Raw genomic sequence first — 16,374 nt, 5'->3', positions numbered from 1 at the left:
TTGTCTGACTCCTTAAATTAATGCAGCAGTTGTATATAAGCCATCACTCTTAATTTCTACGTGATGTTATAAGATCTCAATTTGGTTTTGAATGGTCTAAAATATGCACTTAAATATGTTTTCATTCACATGCCTGATGTGTGATCAAGTGTTTCAAGGCCTCTTAGATTTTGCTTTCCCCAAAGGTCTTTAATAGCTCATGGTTGTGACGTAGTTTCTCAGCAGTGATTATAGGGGAAAGATGGGAGTTGTGGAATTTAGAGTAATACTTTGGTGGTGCAGCCCATTAGAGTTCATTTTGACTGTCTTTTTTTGTTGTATTATAGAGTTTTCATGAGGTGACTTTAGAAGTTGATGAAGAGTTCTGAATATAACATCTAGCCTGGTGTTGGACTGTCAGGACACCTGTTTTTGTCTTGGACAACTTTGAGAAGAGTCCCTTGGCATAACATACAACTTACCTTGCTAAATTAACACTTTCTTACAGAATTGAAAAATGGAGCTCACCAGCCCTTCTGATTTTGGCTCAATTTTATCCATTTTATAATAACCATTTTGTAACAAAGCTTTCATTACTGTTGACAGTGGCTAGTATTTGCCTATGTTGAAAACTGTGATGTAGTTCAAACAGTTGTATTAATTTATCTTTGTAGCACTTCAAAGCTGCCAAATGATCTGCTTGATTTGCAGCCAACTTTTCATCCGTCTGTACATCCTATATCAGCTGCTCCACAAGTAGGAAGTACCTGGGGAGGTAAGAATTCTGAGTTGGATTAAGGTTCTAATTGCTATGGCCATGTTCCTGTACATGCTGCCCCCCTAATAGGGGGCTATTTCCTCCTTAAAGAGAGAGATCTTAAGACATTACAAGTGAATCAAGGGATGAGAAAAAGTAAAATATGTGTATAGATAAAAATAACGTAGCAGTGTGTGGTGATTATAAATTTTTTATATGTTTTCTTATTAGCAAAGTTACTGTAATTGTTGATGACCTCTGCCAGCCTCATAACTGCTCTCTTCAAGATTCACATAGCCAGCTGCAGAAACTTAGCTGTTTAGAAGTCAGTTCAGTGAAGATGTCAAAAGAGACATTCTGTGCTGCAAACGCAGGAATATGAATTCAAAACCATTTTAATACATATTTTAAATTTTGTCCAATATTAAATCAAATTTGTTGGCAATGATAATGCAGAACTTGGATGAAGCCTGAAAGGAGGCACTTGTGACAACTGTGCATAGAAAGAAAGGCCAGAGTTAGTTACTGAAATAATAAGGTTTCTCTTTACAAATTCTCTGCTGTATTTCATTTAACTACAACAGCAAATCAGCTAAAAGCTGTGGTTGGACCTCTTAAGTGAGAGACAAAATTTATATTCTTCTCTCTGAAATGTGCTCCAGAACACTCAAATTTTCATTCTGTCCAGTTTCTAGGATGGGCTGAATAAGCTGAAATGATCTTATTGGTACAATCAAGTTCTCAAACCAAGGGGTCAAACAAGAGAGTTCTAGAAAGTCATGAATTTTCTTTCAAGATTGGTCTGAGTACTGGAGCATTTTGATGTTTACTCAAAGTTCTTGGCTGCTTTGCAGTGTTCCAGAATAATTCAGATACAGCATTATATTGCCAGTATAACTGTTGGTTATCCTGGTGGAGGATTAAAGAGCTTTATTACAGAGGGAGAGGGAGGTTGTGTTGGTTTATTTTTCTATATAAATGACGTTTAATAAAATAGTAAACTCCTGAACTATGTGGCTATTTCCAGATTATTTTTTTCTAAATTAGATGCTTGCAAAAATGTTTTATTTTATGATGCGAAAAATTGGGAGTTGCTGCTTCAGGAAGTTTCATAGGCATCAGAACAACCCTGTTCTAAATTTTTACTTCCCTATTTCTTTTTATGAGCTATAGCTCTTCTTAACATCTTTCCAGCTATCTAATGTGTCTTCATAATAAGCTGTGTATGTATTCTGCTTTCCTATTTACTTTTTGCTGTGTACTTTGTTTTCTGTACCTTCTCACATTTGTTTGTAGGGAAATAGAATTTTGAGTGAGGAAGGCACGACTAATATATGTGGCAGCTTCTAAAATAAATGAGTAGTTTACTTGTTCTTTAGTTCTGCTGAGTAAAGCATCTTTGGAGAAAGACGTAGCAAGGAGTGTATGGAGTTAGGCATACAAATTTCAGTGCTATAATAGGCTTAGAGTTTAGAAATGAAGAAAAATGGTTTGGGTCATCTTGATTGCTTTCTGCACAATACCTTCTGTTTCAGCTTGTCCTGTTTGTTTCATGTGTGAGATATGAAAGGGGAACTATCTGCCTCTCAAAGGTCACATCACAATTTAGCATTTCTTCATGAACCTGAAAGTTGAGCCTGAAAGTCTGTGTTTTTTCAATGTTGTGTTCCTCGTGGTATGAGTCTTCAGTACTAGTCGTTGATATTTCTGCTTACTATCAACACCTTTCTAAATACTTATAAGAAATACTTATAAGAGTTAATTGACTATAAAGATTTTTGGATTGTCTGCTAAAGTTTTAGGCTAAAATTCTGGGATCACCATTTTTTGTGTTACCTTTCATCAAAAATCCCCAGCTCTTCAGCTTTACAGACATAAACACACTTCACACAGGTGAGGTAGATAAGAAGTGCTTTCCACATTTTACAGATGGGGAAATCTGAGCAGTTAACTGACTTGTCTGAAGTCATACGGCAAGTCAGTGGCAGAGCCAAGAATGGAACCTGAACTATTTCCAGTCCTGTGCTCTAACCACTGCACAGCATCCCTCCCTTAGGTAATTTTCTGACATGCTGATGTTTGTATTTGGTGTATATGGTGGCTTTGAGAAGAGTATCAGATCGGCTCAAATCAGTTACTGTTAAAAATTTTATGCAGAAGCTCTTAGGTGTGTAATAAAACAATAAATTGTTACAGAAGCATTATATTTGGGTCACTGCCTTTAGTTTTGTGCTTCCAAAAATGTAAAAACTAACAAGGCAAAAACTAACTCCTGGGCAATGGATTCTCTGATTGGATATTTTCAGTTGACCTATTTCAGACTGTAAAAGATACCATTGAAAATCCTTTGTCATTTTCTTTTCAGACAAAGTACTTCTAACTGGATAACTTAAAGGTAGAAATTTGCAAATTTCAAGCTACTCTTTTAAATGCACTTAAATCATTAATGCCTAATGATAGCATGCAGGTGCAGAATGATTCCATTGACACAAACAGATGCCATTTGTATTCAAGGATGAAATTGGGCTTTAAAAACATTGAGGTGTTGCTGCCAGAATTGACAGCAATTTTTAAAACTTGAATATACAAGGATGTAAATTAGGGTTTAAAACCAAAATAATTTTTGGTTACTTTTGTTACTAGCATTTGCAGGTTCTGAGACTTGGACGAGATTGGACATGCTGGATAGAGTTAGAATTAGGTAGACAAGCCAGAAGAATCTGAGAAAGGTTTAAATTTCTGAGCAAATCTTGATAACCGAAAGTTGGATTATATTGTCTAACTAGTGAAAACACAGGAAGTTCCATATACAATCTTGGGAACTGGGAAGAGAAAGTAGTTTTTGGTTATTTTCTGGATGAGTGTATGTGTAAAATAATTTTAGTAGATAGTAGTTTCAAACAAATACAGTTAAAAACTTGTGCTTCTTAATTTCTTCCATATTGTTCTATCTGCACTATTTATTTGGGTTCTTTGGAGACCATTCCAGCTGTTTCTGGTATGTTTGCCAGCTATCAATTTGTACCTAAACTTCAGAAGCAAAACAAATTTATCATTGTGGAAATGAACATTTTGACCCATCTGTTTGAATTTTTTCCACTTATATATATAAAGAGAACCAATAAAATAAGTAGAACGTGAAGCAGCAACAGAAAGAGCAAGGAAGAACTGATGAACAGATAATCTGCTCCATTTTTGTTGACAGATTTGTTTGTTCTGCATCTTTAAAAATGGCATTCAAAGCAGAAAGCAGTTTTAAGGAGTAGCTGAAACAAGGACTTAGCTTCAAGCAACTGGCTGATTGGCACGTCCAGTATAGAAAACATCATGAGGCAATATGTAATTTTGTATTTGTGTTATATATTACAAATATTATATCAGCTTATTCTGCTTATCTTTTATTCAGTGTTGGACACTGTCATTTTGCTGACTGAATGATTTAGGAAAAGGTCTTTTAAGGTATTTCACTCGTTCTTGCAACATACCCAAGCAATTTGGGGAAAAGTCAGGTCTTACCTAATAACATATCTTGAGCTTGCAGCAAATCAAAGCATGCTTTAAGACTGCAAAGAATAATGTAGTTATTTTGTTTCCATTAGGACTTTTCTGTAACTGAGCGCATTATGGAGCTGTGTGGGACTTACAGCTAAGAATCAGGAGGTCAGATTCAGGCAGAGAAAATAATTTACACTTCACAACTGCTTCACGCAGCACGATAGTATTTACAAGAGTTATGGATAAATGCATAAACTGGCCAGGTTAAAAAAAAAAAAAAGGCCGAGAACTGAAGTATTTAACACATCTTTCCTATAATTATTATTCAGAAATTTCTCTGTAGTGGCTTTGTCTAGAAGATGAAGCTGCAGTTCTAGGCATAATGATAAGTAAGACTAGATGCAACCCTTGCTGATCTCACCTAGTGAGTTCTGAAATTTTCCATCAAGGGTTCACGGGCTCTGAAACCACAGCTCCTTCAGTGAACAAGTGTTATAGCTGCCTTCTCTATCCTGTTTATCTGTTAGATTCTGAATTACAGGAATACTTGAGCTTGGCAACTGCATCCATTCTCAGGAAACCTTGAAACTATATGCCTTGGGAAGTCAATTGTATAGGTCCATGTTTCTTTCATTCCAATACAGTCTGACAGTTTTTTAGTAAGGAACATTTTCCTCATTACAGCTTAGTGTCTGTTGTCTGTAAAAGCACAGCAGTCCTTTGCTTGCTTGCAGGTAACAGCATACCCACGGTAAGCTGCTGTTCCTGATGCCCCAGGTGCCAAGGAAAGTGCTTATGTCCTGTATGTTACCTTAGTATAATCATAGCTCTTGAAAATTTCGTGATGCTCAGTAGCAGAAAAATCCATAAACACAGTTTGGAGAAAGAGAAGTCCAGCTCAGTTTGTTTTGTTAAGGTTTGTAAAGTTGTCTTGAGGATGTTATTGCATTGAATCCTCTCGTAGCACCTTGGGCTCTGTAGAGCGGACAGGCATCCTCTGCTCCAGACACTTTTTTGCAAATGTCAGAACATGACTGTGAGAAACAGAAAGTGATTGTGTTTAAAGAAGAATAACATAGTAATTTCAGTCTAAAACACAGGAAGAAGCACAGTTTAGAAGGTGATGTTAATAATTTGAAAATTTAAAAAGAGGAAATTAGTAGCTAGTATCTGCAGTCCTGGATAACTTGAAAGTGAGATAAATAGCTAGGTCATCCCAAGCTTAAGAGATGTCAGGAGAAAACTAAATCCATCTCCCTTTTCTTCTTTCTCTTGCTCTCTGGAATTGAACAGATCCTTTTTCTGCTACTGTTGATAGTGTTGATGATGCCATTCCAAACCTAAATCCTTTCCTTACAAAAACTAACGATGCTGCTCATCTGTCTGTGTCTTCTGATGTATCTACTTTCACCAGTAGGACACCCACACATGAAATATTTGTTGGTAAAGTACCATTTTAAACTAATTTCCTATTTCCTAAACATTTAACATTATTTTAGTTTCTAAAATATATTTTTGCAGCCTTTCAGAAAATAAAAGCTGGTCATTTGGGGCTGATATTGTGCTATGTTAGGATTTGATTTAGTAGCTCTACAATAAAAATGGTTAAAATCCTTTCTTGGGTGCCTAGATGGGATTCTAACCTGATGTAAAGAAATAGTTAGAGCAGTTGCTTGAGTGCAGTTTTACAATCTCTTGTACTTGGGAATTTTAAGGTAAAATGCTGCATATGCCTGAGAAAGAAAAGAAAATGCTGTTACTTCCTCCGGTTGAAATGCTCTTTTTAAACAAAGGAGTCTAATCTGATTTTTTTTTTTTGATAGTTGAAGTTTTTGCCCCAGTCATGTAGTCATTAAGAAAGCTGATGCAATGATGTGCCAAGTCATGCACATATGATGCATAATCTACTCAGACTGTTTACCTATGGGGCCATAAACTAATAACTCATCTGTTAAAAGCTGTTCACATCTTACTTTGGAGATGGTTCAGCATGGATGTCTCACTAGAAATCCTTCCAACATTTGTGTTGGTGCAGCTCTAGAGTAAATTAAATTACTTTTCAATATGAAGATTTAGTTTGTTTTCATAGATGAAAAATCACTTAATTATATGTCAGTTCTGTTAAACAAAGCAAGTTTAAAGACAGTTGTACACCACAGGTTGTATTTATGCTGGTTGAAGCTCACTAGAATTGGTCAAAGAAAAATACAGACTGCTAGAACAAAGAGGGGTTTTTAATACCTCTGCTACTTGTTCACAGAGGTAAAACAAAGGGATTATCTCTCTAAAGATATTCATACTACCTATACTTTGTCAACTTAACTAATTAGTTTCCTAGCCTGTCTGTCTTTATTGGAAAGACAAAACAGGAAAGATAAATATATCTTTAAATATATATAAAATACTTTTAGTTGGTACTGCTATGTGATAATGTCTTTTCCATGCTTCAATGAAATTGTTATGGGTCATGTAAATATAGAATGATTATTTGAAATACAGCTGGTTTTTTAATAGGATGGTTATTTAGTCAGGTTTGTTTTCTCTGTCTAGCTTGTTCTGCAATCACATGATAAGTTGCAGCAATGCAGAACTATGAACAAGGACCCTGGTGGGCTTTTGTGGTGCTTGCTGGTCTTTGCAGTATTTATCACAAGACAGCTCTGAAGTCACTGGAAATGGATGGCATTGATATTACATTCCCTTCCAGTGTCTCATGCTCTCAGAATACATCTAGAACCAGAGGGTGGCCTCCTGAGAGATTGATGTGGGACATGTAGATGCAGTTTTAGCCATAGCACGATCAAGGTGCTACAATAATGTGAATGTGGATTTAAAATAACTCTTTCTGGTTCTTTAGATCGTTACAATCCATTTACTCAACTAAATCCCTTTGTGGCAAGCAAATATGAATATACTTCAGGTATAAGAAAAATGCCTTGAAACTTTTACACTCATTTCCTCCGAGGGTGTAAAACATGGCATTTGATTGGAAAAAAAAAAAATCCTAATATAGCTGTTCATTTGAAACTGTGCTTTCCCCTTTTGTGTTAGAGATTGTGTAAACTTGTTTCTTACTGTCTGTCTGATGTGTATTGATTTCATTCCATTGGTTCTATGTTATTAGACTATATGTGGATTTATAGACTGATGTGAAATTAAAATTCTGAATAGCATTGTATCTTGGTTCTCTTTCTGTAACACTCCCTCTTCTCCTTTCCTGGCTTTCTCTCTTGTGTGATACTCCTTATCAGATTCTTTTTGTGGTCCTCAAGCTTATCCTAATGCTTCTCATTTCCGCAATGAGCCTTCTTCTGTAGCTGGTCTATTTGGAGGTAGGTAATGGGATGATACAGCCTTACCACACACACAGAAGTCTGAATGTGTTGTGTGTCTAGAACTAGTAGGCATGTTGCTGACTACAGAAGTGCCTTGTTTTAGTGGCTCCAACTATAATTCTTGTACTTGTGCACATGAAAACCTGCACGTCTGCCAGGTGTGTGGTCACAAATGGTATGAATTTTTTCAGTTTCTGCCAAACTAAGGCTTATTTAGTCTAAACATGAAATGAGTATCTCCCCATTTCAGGATCTCTCGTAGTTTACTTGTTGCTACATACCACACAAAAGACATGCATGTTTATAAGTAGCTTCTCATCTTGCTCTACCTCTTTGTTTTTAAAATAAAGGGATTGGGATGTTCGTGCTGCTTATGGCAATTTTGTTGATATAGTACTCTTAAACAGTGCACTAAACTAGTGTTAAGCTTTGCAACAGAACAGGACAAAGAGGTCTCTGCTGCACTGAAGTACTGGCTAATCATTTGTGCAGCTGTGTCGCGTCTGTGTAGTAGCCCCATACTGGTGCTGATTCTGGAACACTGTCCTGATAGTTGCTAGAGAGACTGTGGGCTGTGACAGGTTATAATCTGTCCAAACCAGGTTGAGCAGGGTGTGTAAACATTGCTGCAGTGCAAGGCTTAGGAATACCTTCAGTGAATGGTTTGTGGAAGGCTTAGTTCTTAAAAGCCCCATAAAGTTGCATTTTGGTTTAGTATCTTTGCATAAAAACCAGTGAGCGTCATTTAAAAAAAGGTTAAATGCTAAAAATTACTGTTCCCTTTGTTCCATATTAAAAAAGCAGGATTATTTGTTTCTGTCGAGTCTTGATGCTCAAAGAAGCTCCATTAAAAATACTGACCTTTGCACCTTTCAAAATATCCTTGTTAAACAAACTGCCCTGAGTTGGTGATTGATATCAAGAGTAGGATTTGATCTTTCTCAGGGGCTGATTCAAAGGAGTCCTGTGTATTGTTTTGTCTTGGAGATGGTCTCACCTTCTTAGTTTCATAAAACTTGAAACTTCAAAAATGTGAGAGTAGGAAACTGACCACATTTTGGTTGGGGCAGATTGCTAAAGGAAAATATGAGCTATTGTAAGTCAGGTTTTCTATTGGTACAGGCACGGTTTTAAGAGTTGCAGGACATCCCATCAAAGGAATTCCTATCTGAAGTTCAGAGTCTCTGAAATGGCTTGTTACAACTTGATGGTATACATGTCATAAAGATACTCATTTTGGTTTGTTGATTATTTACTCTCTCTTTTCCCACATTACTGCTTCCTATGTTTTGCTGTATGCATCTTACTTTGATTTATTTTTAATGAAAATTACATTGTCTAAATTTTAGTGATGGAGTTAGGAGTCTTTTGTTCCTTTAAGACAAAAAGAAACAGGTAATCTAAATTCGGGGTTTTTTTCTGAAGCTTATGTTCAAGAATAACATCCTGTAGTTACTAATTTTTTCAGGTGAAATCTGACTGATTTCAGAAAAATAGTAAGATTGAAATGAGGTGCTGTCTCAGGAACCAAAATGAAATCCAAGAAGTTTTCTTTATCAGTTATTTTTACCCATTGTAGTGTTTTATTGCTGAAGCAGTTGTGATCCTTTCATTTCTCCATGTCATCATACTTTTTGTTAGACACCGGAAGAGCTAATTTTCAAGGTGGTGTTGCTTTTTTTTAGTGCTTTTTATATAAAGCAATGATTACTTCTGTTATTGCCTGAATACCAAAGTGTTGCACATGCACGTGCTTGTGAGATCATATATAACATTAAAAAATACTACAAACAAATGGCTATTGCCTTTATTATTGAATTATTGACTTAATGCTGCTGAACATCATATGCAATGCTTCATGCTGCAATAAGTTTTCAGTGTTGAAAAATAATTGTGTATTTGAAGAACACTACAGACACATGGAAGACAAATAAGTAAGTTTGGACAGCACTAGGAGCTGAAATGTGGCTGTACGTCCCCATATCTTGCCATAATTTCTAGAAATTTGATTGAAGAACATGGTCAACTGCAAAATGTGTGTCCACAAGTAGCTAAGAGCTATGAAAATTATTTGTATTAAGTGTGTCTAATCAAAGGCATTACTCGTTCAGGCACCTTGGGATGATTTGGATCTTACTCCAGTTGTATCTAACAGAATTGCTGGATTAATATAAACCACAGAGGAATAATCTTCAGTCAAATAATCTTGAAACAGATTCCACACTAGCCAGCTTCTTTTCCTGGAGAAGCATGGTGACATTTTCCTCAGTAATTTTATTGGAAGCATATGGTAAAAGAATAAGGAAGGTGTCCAGAGATTAAGTAATCGCAGGGGGACTGTCTTTTATAGCGTGTCTGTTCCGTTTTTTAGACAAAATCTTTCTTGGGGGAGTAACTTTGAATAAAGACCAAATCAACTGCTCAGTGTCAGGGTGTAATCTGGACTTTTGAGGTATTCCTGCAGTTGAGATCTTTCTGCAGTGCTGAAATATTTATTTGGCTTGTCTTGCATAAAGGTGGATTTATGGGAAATGCTGTATAAAAACATACAATTTGGTTTTTTTTTTTCCCCCACAGGGTTCACTCCATCTCCTGTTGCTCAACCACAGCCATCAGCTGGCCTTAATGTTGACTTTGAGTCTGTGTTTGGAAACAAATCTTCTAATGTTGTCCCAGATTCTGGTGGTAAGACACTTGCTAAAATAAATAACCTATGTCCTTTCCTTTAATTTATTTTATTCTTGAGGTATAAATCTCTTAATATGTATTTACTTACACTACCGAGACAGAGTTTCAGATGAAGAAAAGAAAGCTGATTTTAAAAGGTCAATAACAGCATTAATCAAATAATTTTTCGTTACAGACTATTTCTACACTGGTCAAATGTTTACACTGATTTCCCTCACTTCAATATTTTGTACATTAAAACTTCACACAGTGAACAGTCTTTATTTTTATATGCTGTGAGACAAAATTAAGTTTGTATTTGTAGAGTGTGCTTGGAAGAGGTAAAATATCATCTTCATTTTATGTATCTGCAACATGGATTTTGGCACTCCTTTGCCTCTTTTGATATTAAGATTGCTTCAGAAAATGATGAGTCAATACAGTTAATTTGGATTGAAGTCATTAGTGCTCTTTCTGTTCTTTTGAGCATCTGGAAAGTAGATATTTTCTGATCTTTTGCATTATACTCTTGACATCAGATTTTTTTTTTCCTAAGCCATTGATTTGCTAAAAGCAAGTAGATGTTTTTGTAAGATTGAAACATTTTACATATTTTTTCTTTGTTTTACATTTTGACTCCTTTACAGTCACTATGAATCCATTCCATGTAAAGTTGTCCAATGGGTTACACCGCTGAACTGAAATCTTATTTCCATAGTAAATATCTTTTTTATCAAGAGGCCTTCCTGTATAGGGTAGCATCACCAGGTTAAATTTTGTATTTTAGCCATTGAGTTGACTTTGCTGTCTAATTGGATGTCATGACATTTGTGGGAGGCTTGTGCTTCAAATCACTTATGTTTCTCATTCAAAGGCTTTGATGAACTAGGTGGTCTCCTAAAACCAACAGTGGCCTCTCAAAACCAGAGTCTTCCAGTTGCCAAAGTACCGCCTAATAAATTAGTGTCAGATGATCTGGATTCATCTTTAGCCAATCTTGTAGGCAGTAAGTATGGAACCAGTAACATGTAAATACTTACTGATTTCTTTTAAACAAACAGAATTTCAGTGGTCTCTTTTTCTCCTTTGTGACAGATTTGGGCATTGGAAATGGAACTACTAAAAAGTGAGTATGTTTAATCAGAAGTTGAGCATTTGGATTTTCATGATAGTAAATTTTCATGCATGTACATGTTGAAACCTGTGCATACCAACATATAATGTTAGCCTTCAGAGCACATGTGGGATTGTACAAGGTGTAATGAATTGTTGAGAGCTGTTGGAAGGTGACTGATGACTGAGTGGCAGTGACAGTAGCAGGCAAGGAGTTCTGTCTCTGATTCCTTTCAGACTTCTAGGTATATTAAAAAAGTAGTTCATCAAAATGTTTATTTGTAGTTGTTGCTGGTAGCCATAACACTCCTTAAATACTTGGTATGACCTGAGTGTGAGCAGAGTGATCTTAAAGATTGTGAAACTGCAACCTGGGTCTTGGGGCTGATCTTTAGACAAGTGAATTCTGAAGCAGGATGTGTGTATTTGAGGATAGTGAACATCTGCTCTAGCAGCAAAGTGGAGAAATGGAATTGGCAAATTTCAAGTTTATTGGGACCATCTGTGCCAACTCTGAAATCATTCAGAAAGCTAATATGCTGTCTTGAAATCTAACTCAAATGTGTTGACCTGAATCAGATGCACTAACTTACCTATTCTGGGCAACTTGACTGAGATGCTGAGGGGGCTCATGCTGAACATTTTTTCTTTCTTGTCTGAGCTAAAACATGTTGTCATTAAATTTTTTATCAGCTCCTCTGCTAAATGAGCTTCATTAATAAAAGAAGCCTCATTCCCAAGCAGAAATGGTGTTTACCTGAGAAAGTTTTATAAGAAAGTCCAATGTTTTCTGACGCTTTTTTTAAAAAAATTTATTTGAAGTGATGTAAACTGGACTCAGCCAGGTGAAAAGAAACTAACAGGTGGTTCCAACTGGCAACCCAAGATTGCACCTACAACTGCGTGGAACGCTCCAACATTGGTAAGCAAATGCTCATTTTAAAATAGTGAGTTCCCTGCAGTTTAGATCTACAGGGTGAGGTATGAATTTGAAAATGGTCTGTAGTTGTAGTAAAAGGGTAGTAGAAAATTGAAGTGGTCAGTTGGAGCTGTGTACTACTGGGATTTGTTTTTCTTGGCTGTGTGATTCTAGTAAATAATTTGTGATGTGACATGCAGGTTTAGCACAAACTTCAGCCGTGTTTGAGCAGCCTCTCTCTTGGGAGGTAGGGCTCTCTGGGTTTCACTCAATGGATTTTTCAAGTCCATGTGGAGACAGGACAAGGGGCAATGGCTGTGAACTGACAGAGGACAGGTTTAGATTAGATACTAGGAAGAAATTCTTTACTATGAAGCTGCTGAGGCACTGACACAGATTTCCCAGAGAAGCTGTGAATGCCCCAATCCCTGGAAGTGTTCAAGGCCAGGCTGGATGGGGCTTTGAGCAGCCTGGTCTAGTGGAAGGTGTCCCTGCCCACAGCAGGGGGATTCAAACTAGGTCATCATCAACGTACTTTCCAACCCAAACCATTCTATGAGTTTATGACATAAAACTGAATTCCAAGGAGTGAGGAGGAATTTGGCAGTTTAGAAAAGTCTAAGTGTGAAAGTGTCCTTTGGGTGAACTTACAGGTCATGCATCATTACGTTGTAACTTGGCCTGCTCTGGGGGTTGCAACTGGCCCCATGATACTTGCAGAAGTGCCTGTGGCTACAGCTTTCCTCATGTCTGTAACTACTGCTTTCCTGCCCTGGTGTGTGCACTTGGTTTTAATCCGTGTCAGTTTTGATGAACAAGTTCATGTCTATTTTAACAGGTAGTATTGGCAAGGATTTTGGGGTAGCAGTGTAGGGGGAGGGCTTTTAATTACACGTTAAGGCTTTACAGAAGTAGTTTTCACAATGTTCACAGAACATTTTTGCATGTGAATCCTACTCACCCTTTCACCAATGACCTGGAGAGCTGTACATGGGCAGAGCAGGTAACAAACTGCCCCCAAAGATTTATTGCATCTGACTCTGACTGGGGGAGGTTGAATCTGCAGTGCAGTAATGCAGCATTGTGGATTTGGAAAGATAGAACTTGTCTCCCTGGATCTGCCACCTCCTCCCTACTAGGTGTCCTGTCAACTCACTACATTTATTTAGGGAGAAATATGTTTGTGGATCTTACTGCAGGTTGTGTAGATATTGAAGAAATTGTAACTTACTTACCTGCATTAATGACTGGTGGTTTGAGTTTACCTGTGTGCTTGAATCTGTTTAATAACTCATGTCTTATATCTACATCTTGTGATGATAAGTCATTACATTTAACAGCTTTTATTATTGAGTGATACTGTTGAGACACTTCCTGTGAAACTGTTCTATAGACATAAAAAACTTGAAAAAGAAATAATGTGAGGGGGGAAGGAAAAAAAAGCTTTGTTTTCCTCTGCTGGTTCATTTATTGTGGAGTTGCTGCTGCTTGCTAAATAAATATGCTTTTGAAAATCTTTGGTGAAAAAGGCATATACCAAATAAATGGACTATGCAAACCCATGTGAAACCTAATACCAATGACAGTATCACAGGTGTGTTGTCTTAGTGAATGACTTGAATTACAAGAATGTGTTGGAGTAAACATTTAATGTATTTGTGAACTAAAATGCTATCTGTGTATATTCTGTTGTGTAAGTATTTGCTTCTAATCCAGTGTTATTGCATTATGTAATTGTTCTCCCTGGGAAATACAGAATGGCATGCATTTTCCACAATACGTAAGTGAAACAACCCACGGCCTTTTTGCAATCGACTGGCATGCTGATATTAACCACTGCTGTTGCAGAATCTCATAACCTCCTTGCTATTTACACATTTCTCATTTGAAAATCTTTGGTGTGCCAAAAATTGAGCTTTTCCTAGCATACACAAACTTCATAGGTGGTGTGCAGGCTCTTGAATCGAATGATGGCATGGGAAATACCAAGATTATTTTTCCTTGCTTTAAACTGTACCATCTGCTGCCAGATAGCTGGGGTGTGTGTCTGTGCTGCCTTTAATGCATTTGGTGAATTCTGAATGAAGATAAAAATATTGTGTTTGAATAACTGCATGAAACCTCACAGGCTTCTGTTATATGTGGCACTTGATCCACATTTATGGTAGATCTTGATTTTTAATTTTTTTTTTTAAGTGGGGAGAGACCAATATGTCATGAATGCTCATATGAAAAAAGAAAATTAATGCAGATAGTTTACAGAGAGCAAGAAATAACCTGTGCTTGCTGTCTGAGGAATGCAGGCTTTCATTTCAAAGGACTTTTTTTTTAATGTCAACAGTAATATTGGTCTTTCCCTGTACTCTGTTTTTATTTCAGGGTAACTCTGTAACTAAAGGGTGGTAGGTCCATATTTGAGCACTCAACAATAAGTTTATTCAGCATGTTTGTGTAGGTGTGTGTACACAAGAAAAACAAAAAGAAAAGTTGTAATTTTTAAGATAGCTTTGCCCGCTGTGTGAAATACGTGGCAAATATGCTGTCCAGATGATTTTCTATCTGTTCTCATGGCAATTTAAATGCCATTTGCACTGGCTCTACTATATAAGAAAAGGCAGCTGATACCTTAGAACTGAATTCAGAAGCAGCTTTCCTGATGCCATATTCCTGATGAAGCAATTTATCTGCTTTAATTAGTCCAGTATGATTAATGATTTATGATTTGCCTCTTCTCTGTAGCAGTAATGTCTGTGTACCAAGAAATGCTTATGGTGTTTGTCTTGAATAGAAATCCGCACAGAAAAACATGAAAATTACTGTTGTTTTTATTTTTTTCTAAAAGGGTAGACTAACAGGAGGTGGAGTGGATAGACAGCAAGCTATCTAAATATCTGTAAGCACCAGTTTAGTCTGGAAAAAAAATCCAACTTTTTTGTCTTTAATGTTAATGCTAATTTAGTGTTAATGCTAATTTAGAAAGTGGATAATAAACTGGAGAGTAAAGAATATGGTTAAGAGATGAAGAACTGTCTGTATTTAAATTTCTAAGAGTTATCAGCTGTTTTTCTACATATATATTGCCAAACTGTTTACAAAGCAAAAGTTCACCCCAGTTTTGACAGCGGTTGTGCTGTACCTGCATAAAAGTGCAGTAAGCACATCAGGGTAACATAAATGTATCTGCCAGATATAAGAGGACTTTTAGCATGTTCAAATGCAGTGAATGGAGTGAGGGAGGGACAGGGAGTGCAAACTGGCTATTCCTGTGAGAGTCTAATTTATATCAAAGCCTGCTAGGAGAATCCCCATAATATTTTCATGCTGGCTAAAGAGAATTCCTGTGTCAGCAGAAGCAATGGTAATTTGGTCTTTTCGTCTTTCAAGCTCTCTCTTAAGAGTTCTTGTGTACCATTACTTTTGATACTGAAATATAAGTGTATACTACATGGGATTTAAAAAGTGCTTCTGCTTCATAAATATTTTCTCTCAAACTTCTCTGAGTCTTGTACTGTGTTCTCTAAACAGGATGTTGAGAGAGTGGTACGTGCAGTTTAGTTCAAACAGCCAGAATCCTAACATGATAAAAGCAAATACATTATTAGAGATTTGCTAAGATGGCCCATAAACTTTAGCTTAGGTATTGTACTACATCTGAAATAATTAGGATACACTCTTAACACCAGACTGCAAATCCAATTTATTCTCTGCTATGTTCATAATAAGCTGAGTGCTGCAGTTGATCCTTAGAAAGCAATGTCTTAGAGTATGCAGCCGATCTCTTCTCTCAGTTCACCACTATTTCTCACACCAGGCACCCCCTGTAATGGCCTATCCTGCCACAACGCCAACAGGAATGATGGGCTACGTGATGGTGAGTGGAATTTCTACAACTCCAACCAGGCACATGCTGTATATTGTTTGATTGCTTATAGTTTGGTAGCTCTTGTTTTCCTGAACTATTCTACTGAAGACTGAATTTCAACTCCCATTCATTTATTCCTCACCAAATTATTAACTTCTGGTTTTCTGAACCACTTAAGTGCTATTTATCTGAAATTAAGTCTGCCCTTCCTTACTTCACTTGTTTTATTCATAAACTTCTTAAAATG

At 36.7% G+C, this 16,374-nt stretch overlaps 1 protein-coding gene across 4 annotated transcripts in view; it reads left to right on the top strand.

Moving 5' to 3' along the window:
* PICALM (phosphatidylinositol binding clathrin assembly protein) overlaps window positions 1–16,374 on the top strand; it is a 66,349-nt gene that overhangs the window by 39,405 nt on the left and 10,570 nt on the right. For 2 of the 4 annotated variants that reach the window (XM_041483638.1, XM_041483640.1), the window contains exons 12-18: window positions 654–754; window positions 10,144–10,251; window positions 11,108–11,239; window positions 11,329–11,359; window positions 12,169–12,268; window positions 14,022–14,045; window positions 16,077–16,136. In XM_041483638.1, coding sequence (XP_041339572.1) covers window positions 654–754; window positions 10,144–10,251; window positions 11,108–11,239; window positions 11,329–11,359; window positions 12,169–12,268; window positions 14,022–14,045; window positions 16,077–16,136 — 556 coding nt within the window. The remainder of the gene's footprint in view (window positions 1–653; window positions 755–10,143; window positions 10,252–11,107; window positions 11,240–11,328; window positions 11,360–12,168; window positions 12,269–14,021; window positions 14,046–16,076; window positions 16,137–16,374) is intronic. The other 2 variants (XM_041483639.1, XM_041483641.1) reach the window with 1 other exon arrangement.

Source organism: Pyrgilauda ruficollis, unplaced genomic scaffold (genome assembly GCF_017590135.1).
Source record: "Pyrgilauda ruficollis isolate IOZ18807 unplaced genomic scaffold, ASM1759013v1 scaffold60, whole genome shotgun sequence".
NCBI lineage: Eukaryota > Metazoa > Chordata > Aves > Passeriformes > Passeridae > Pyrgilauda > Pyrgilauda ruficollis.
Note: the sequence above shows the minus strand (reverse complement) of the source record. Positions and strands in the feature narration are given on the sequence as shown.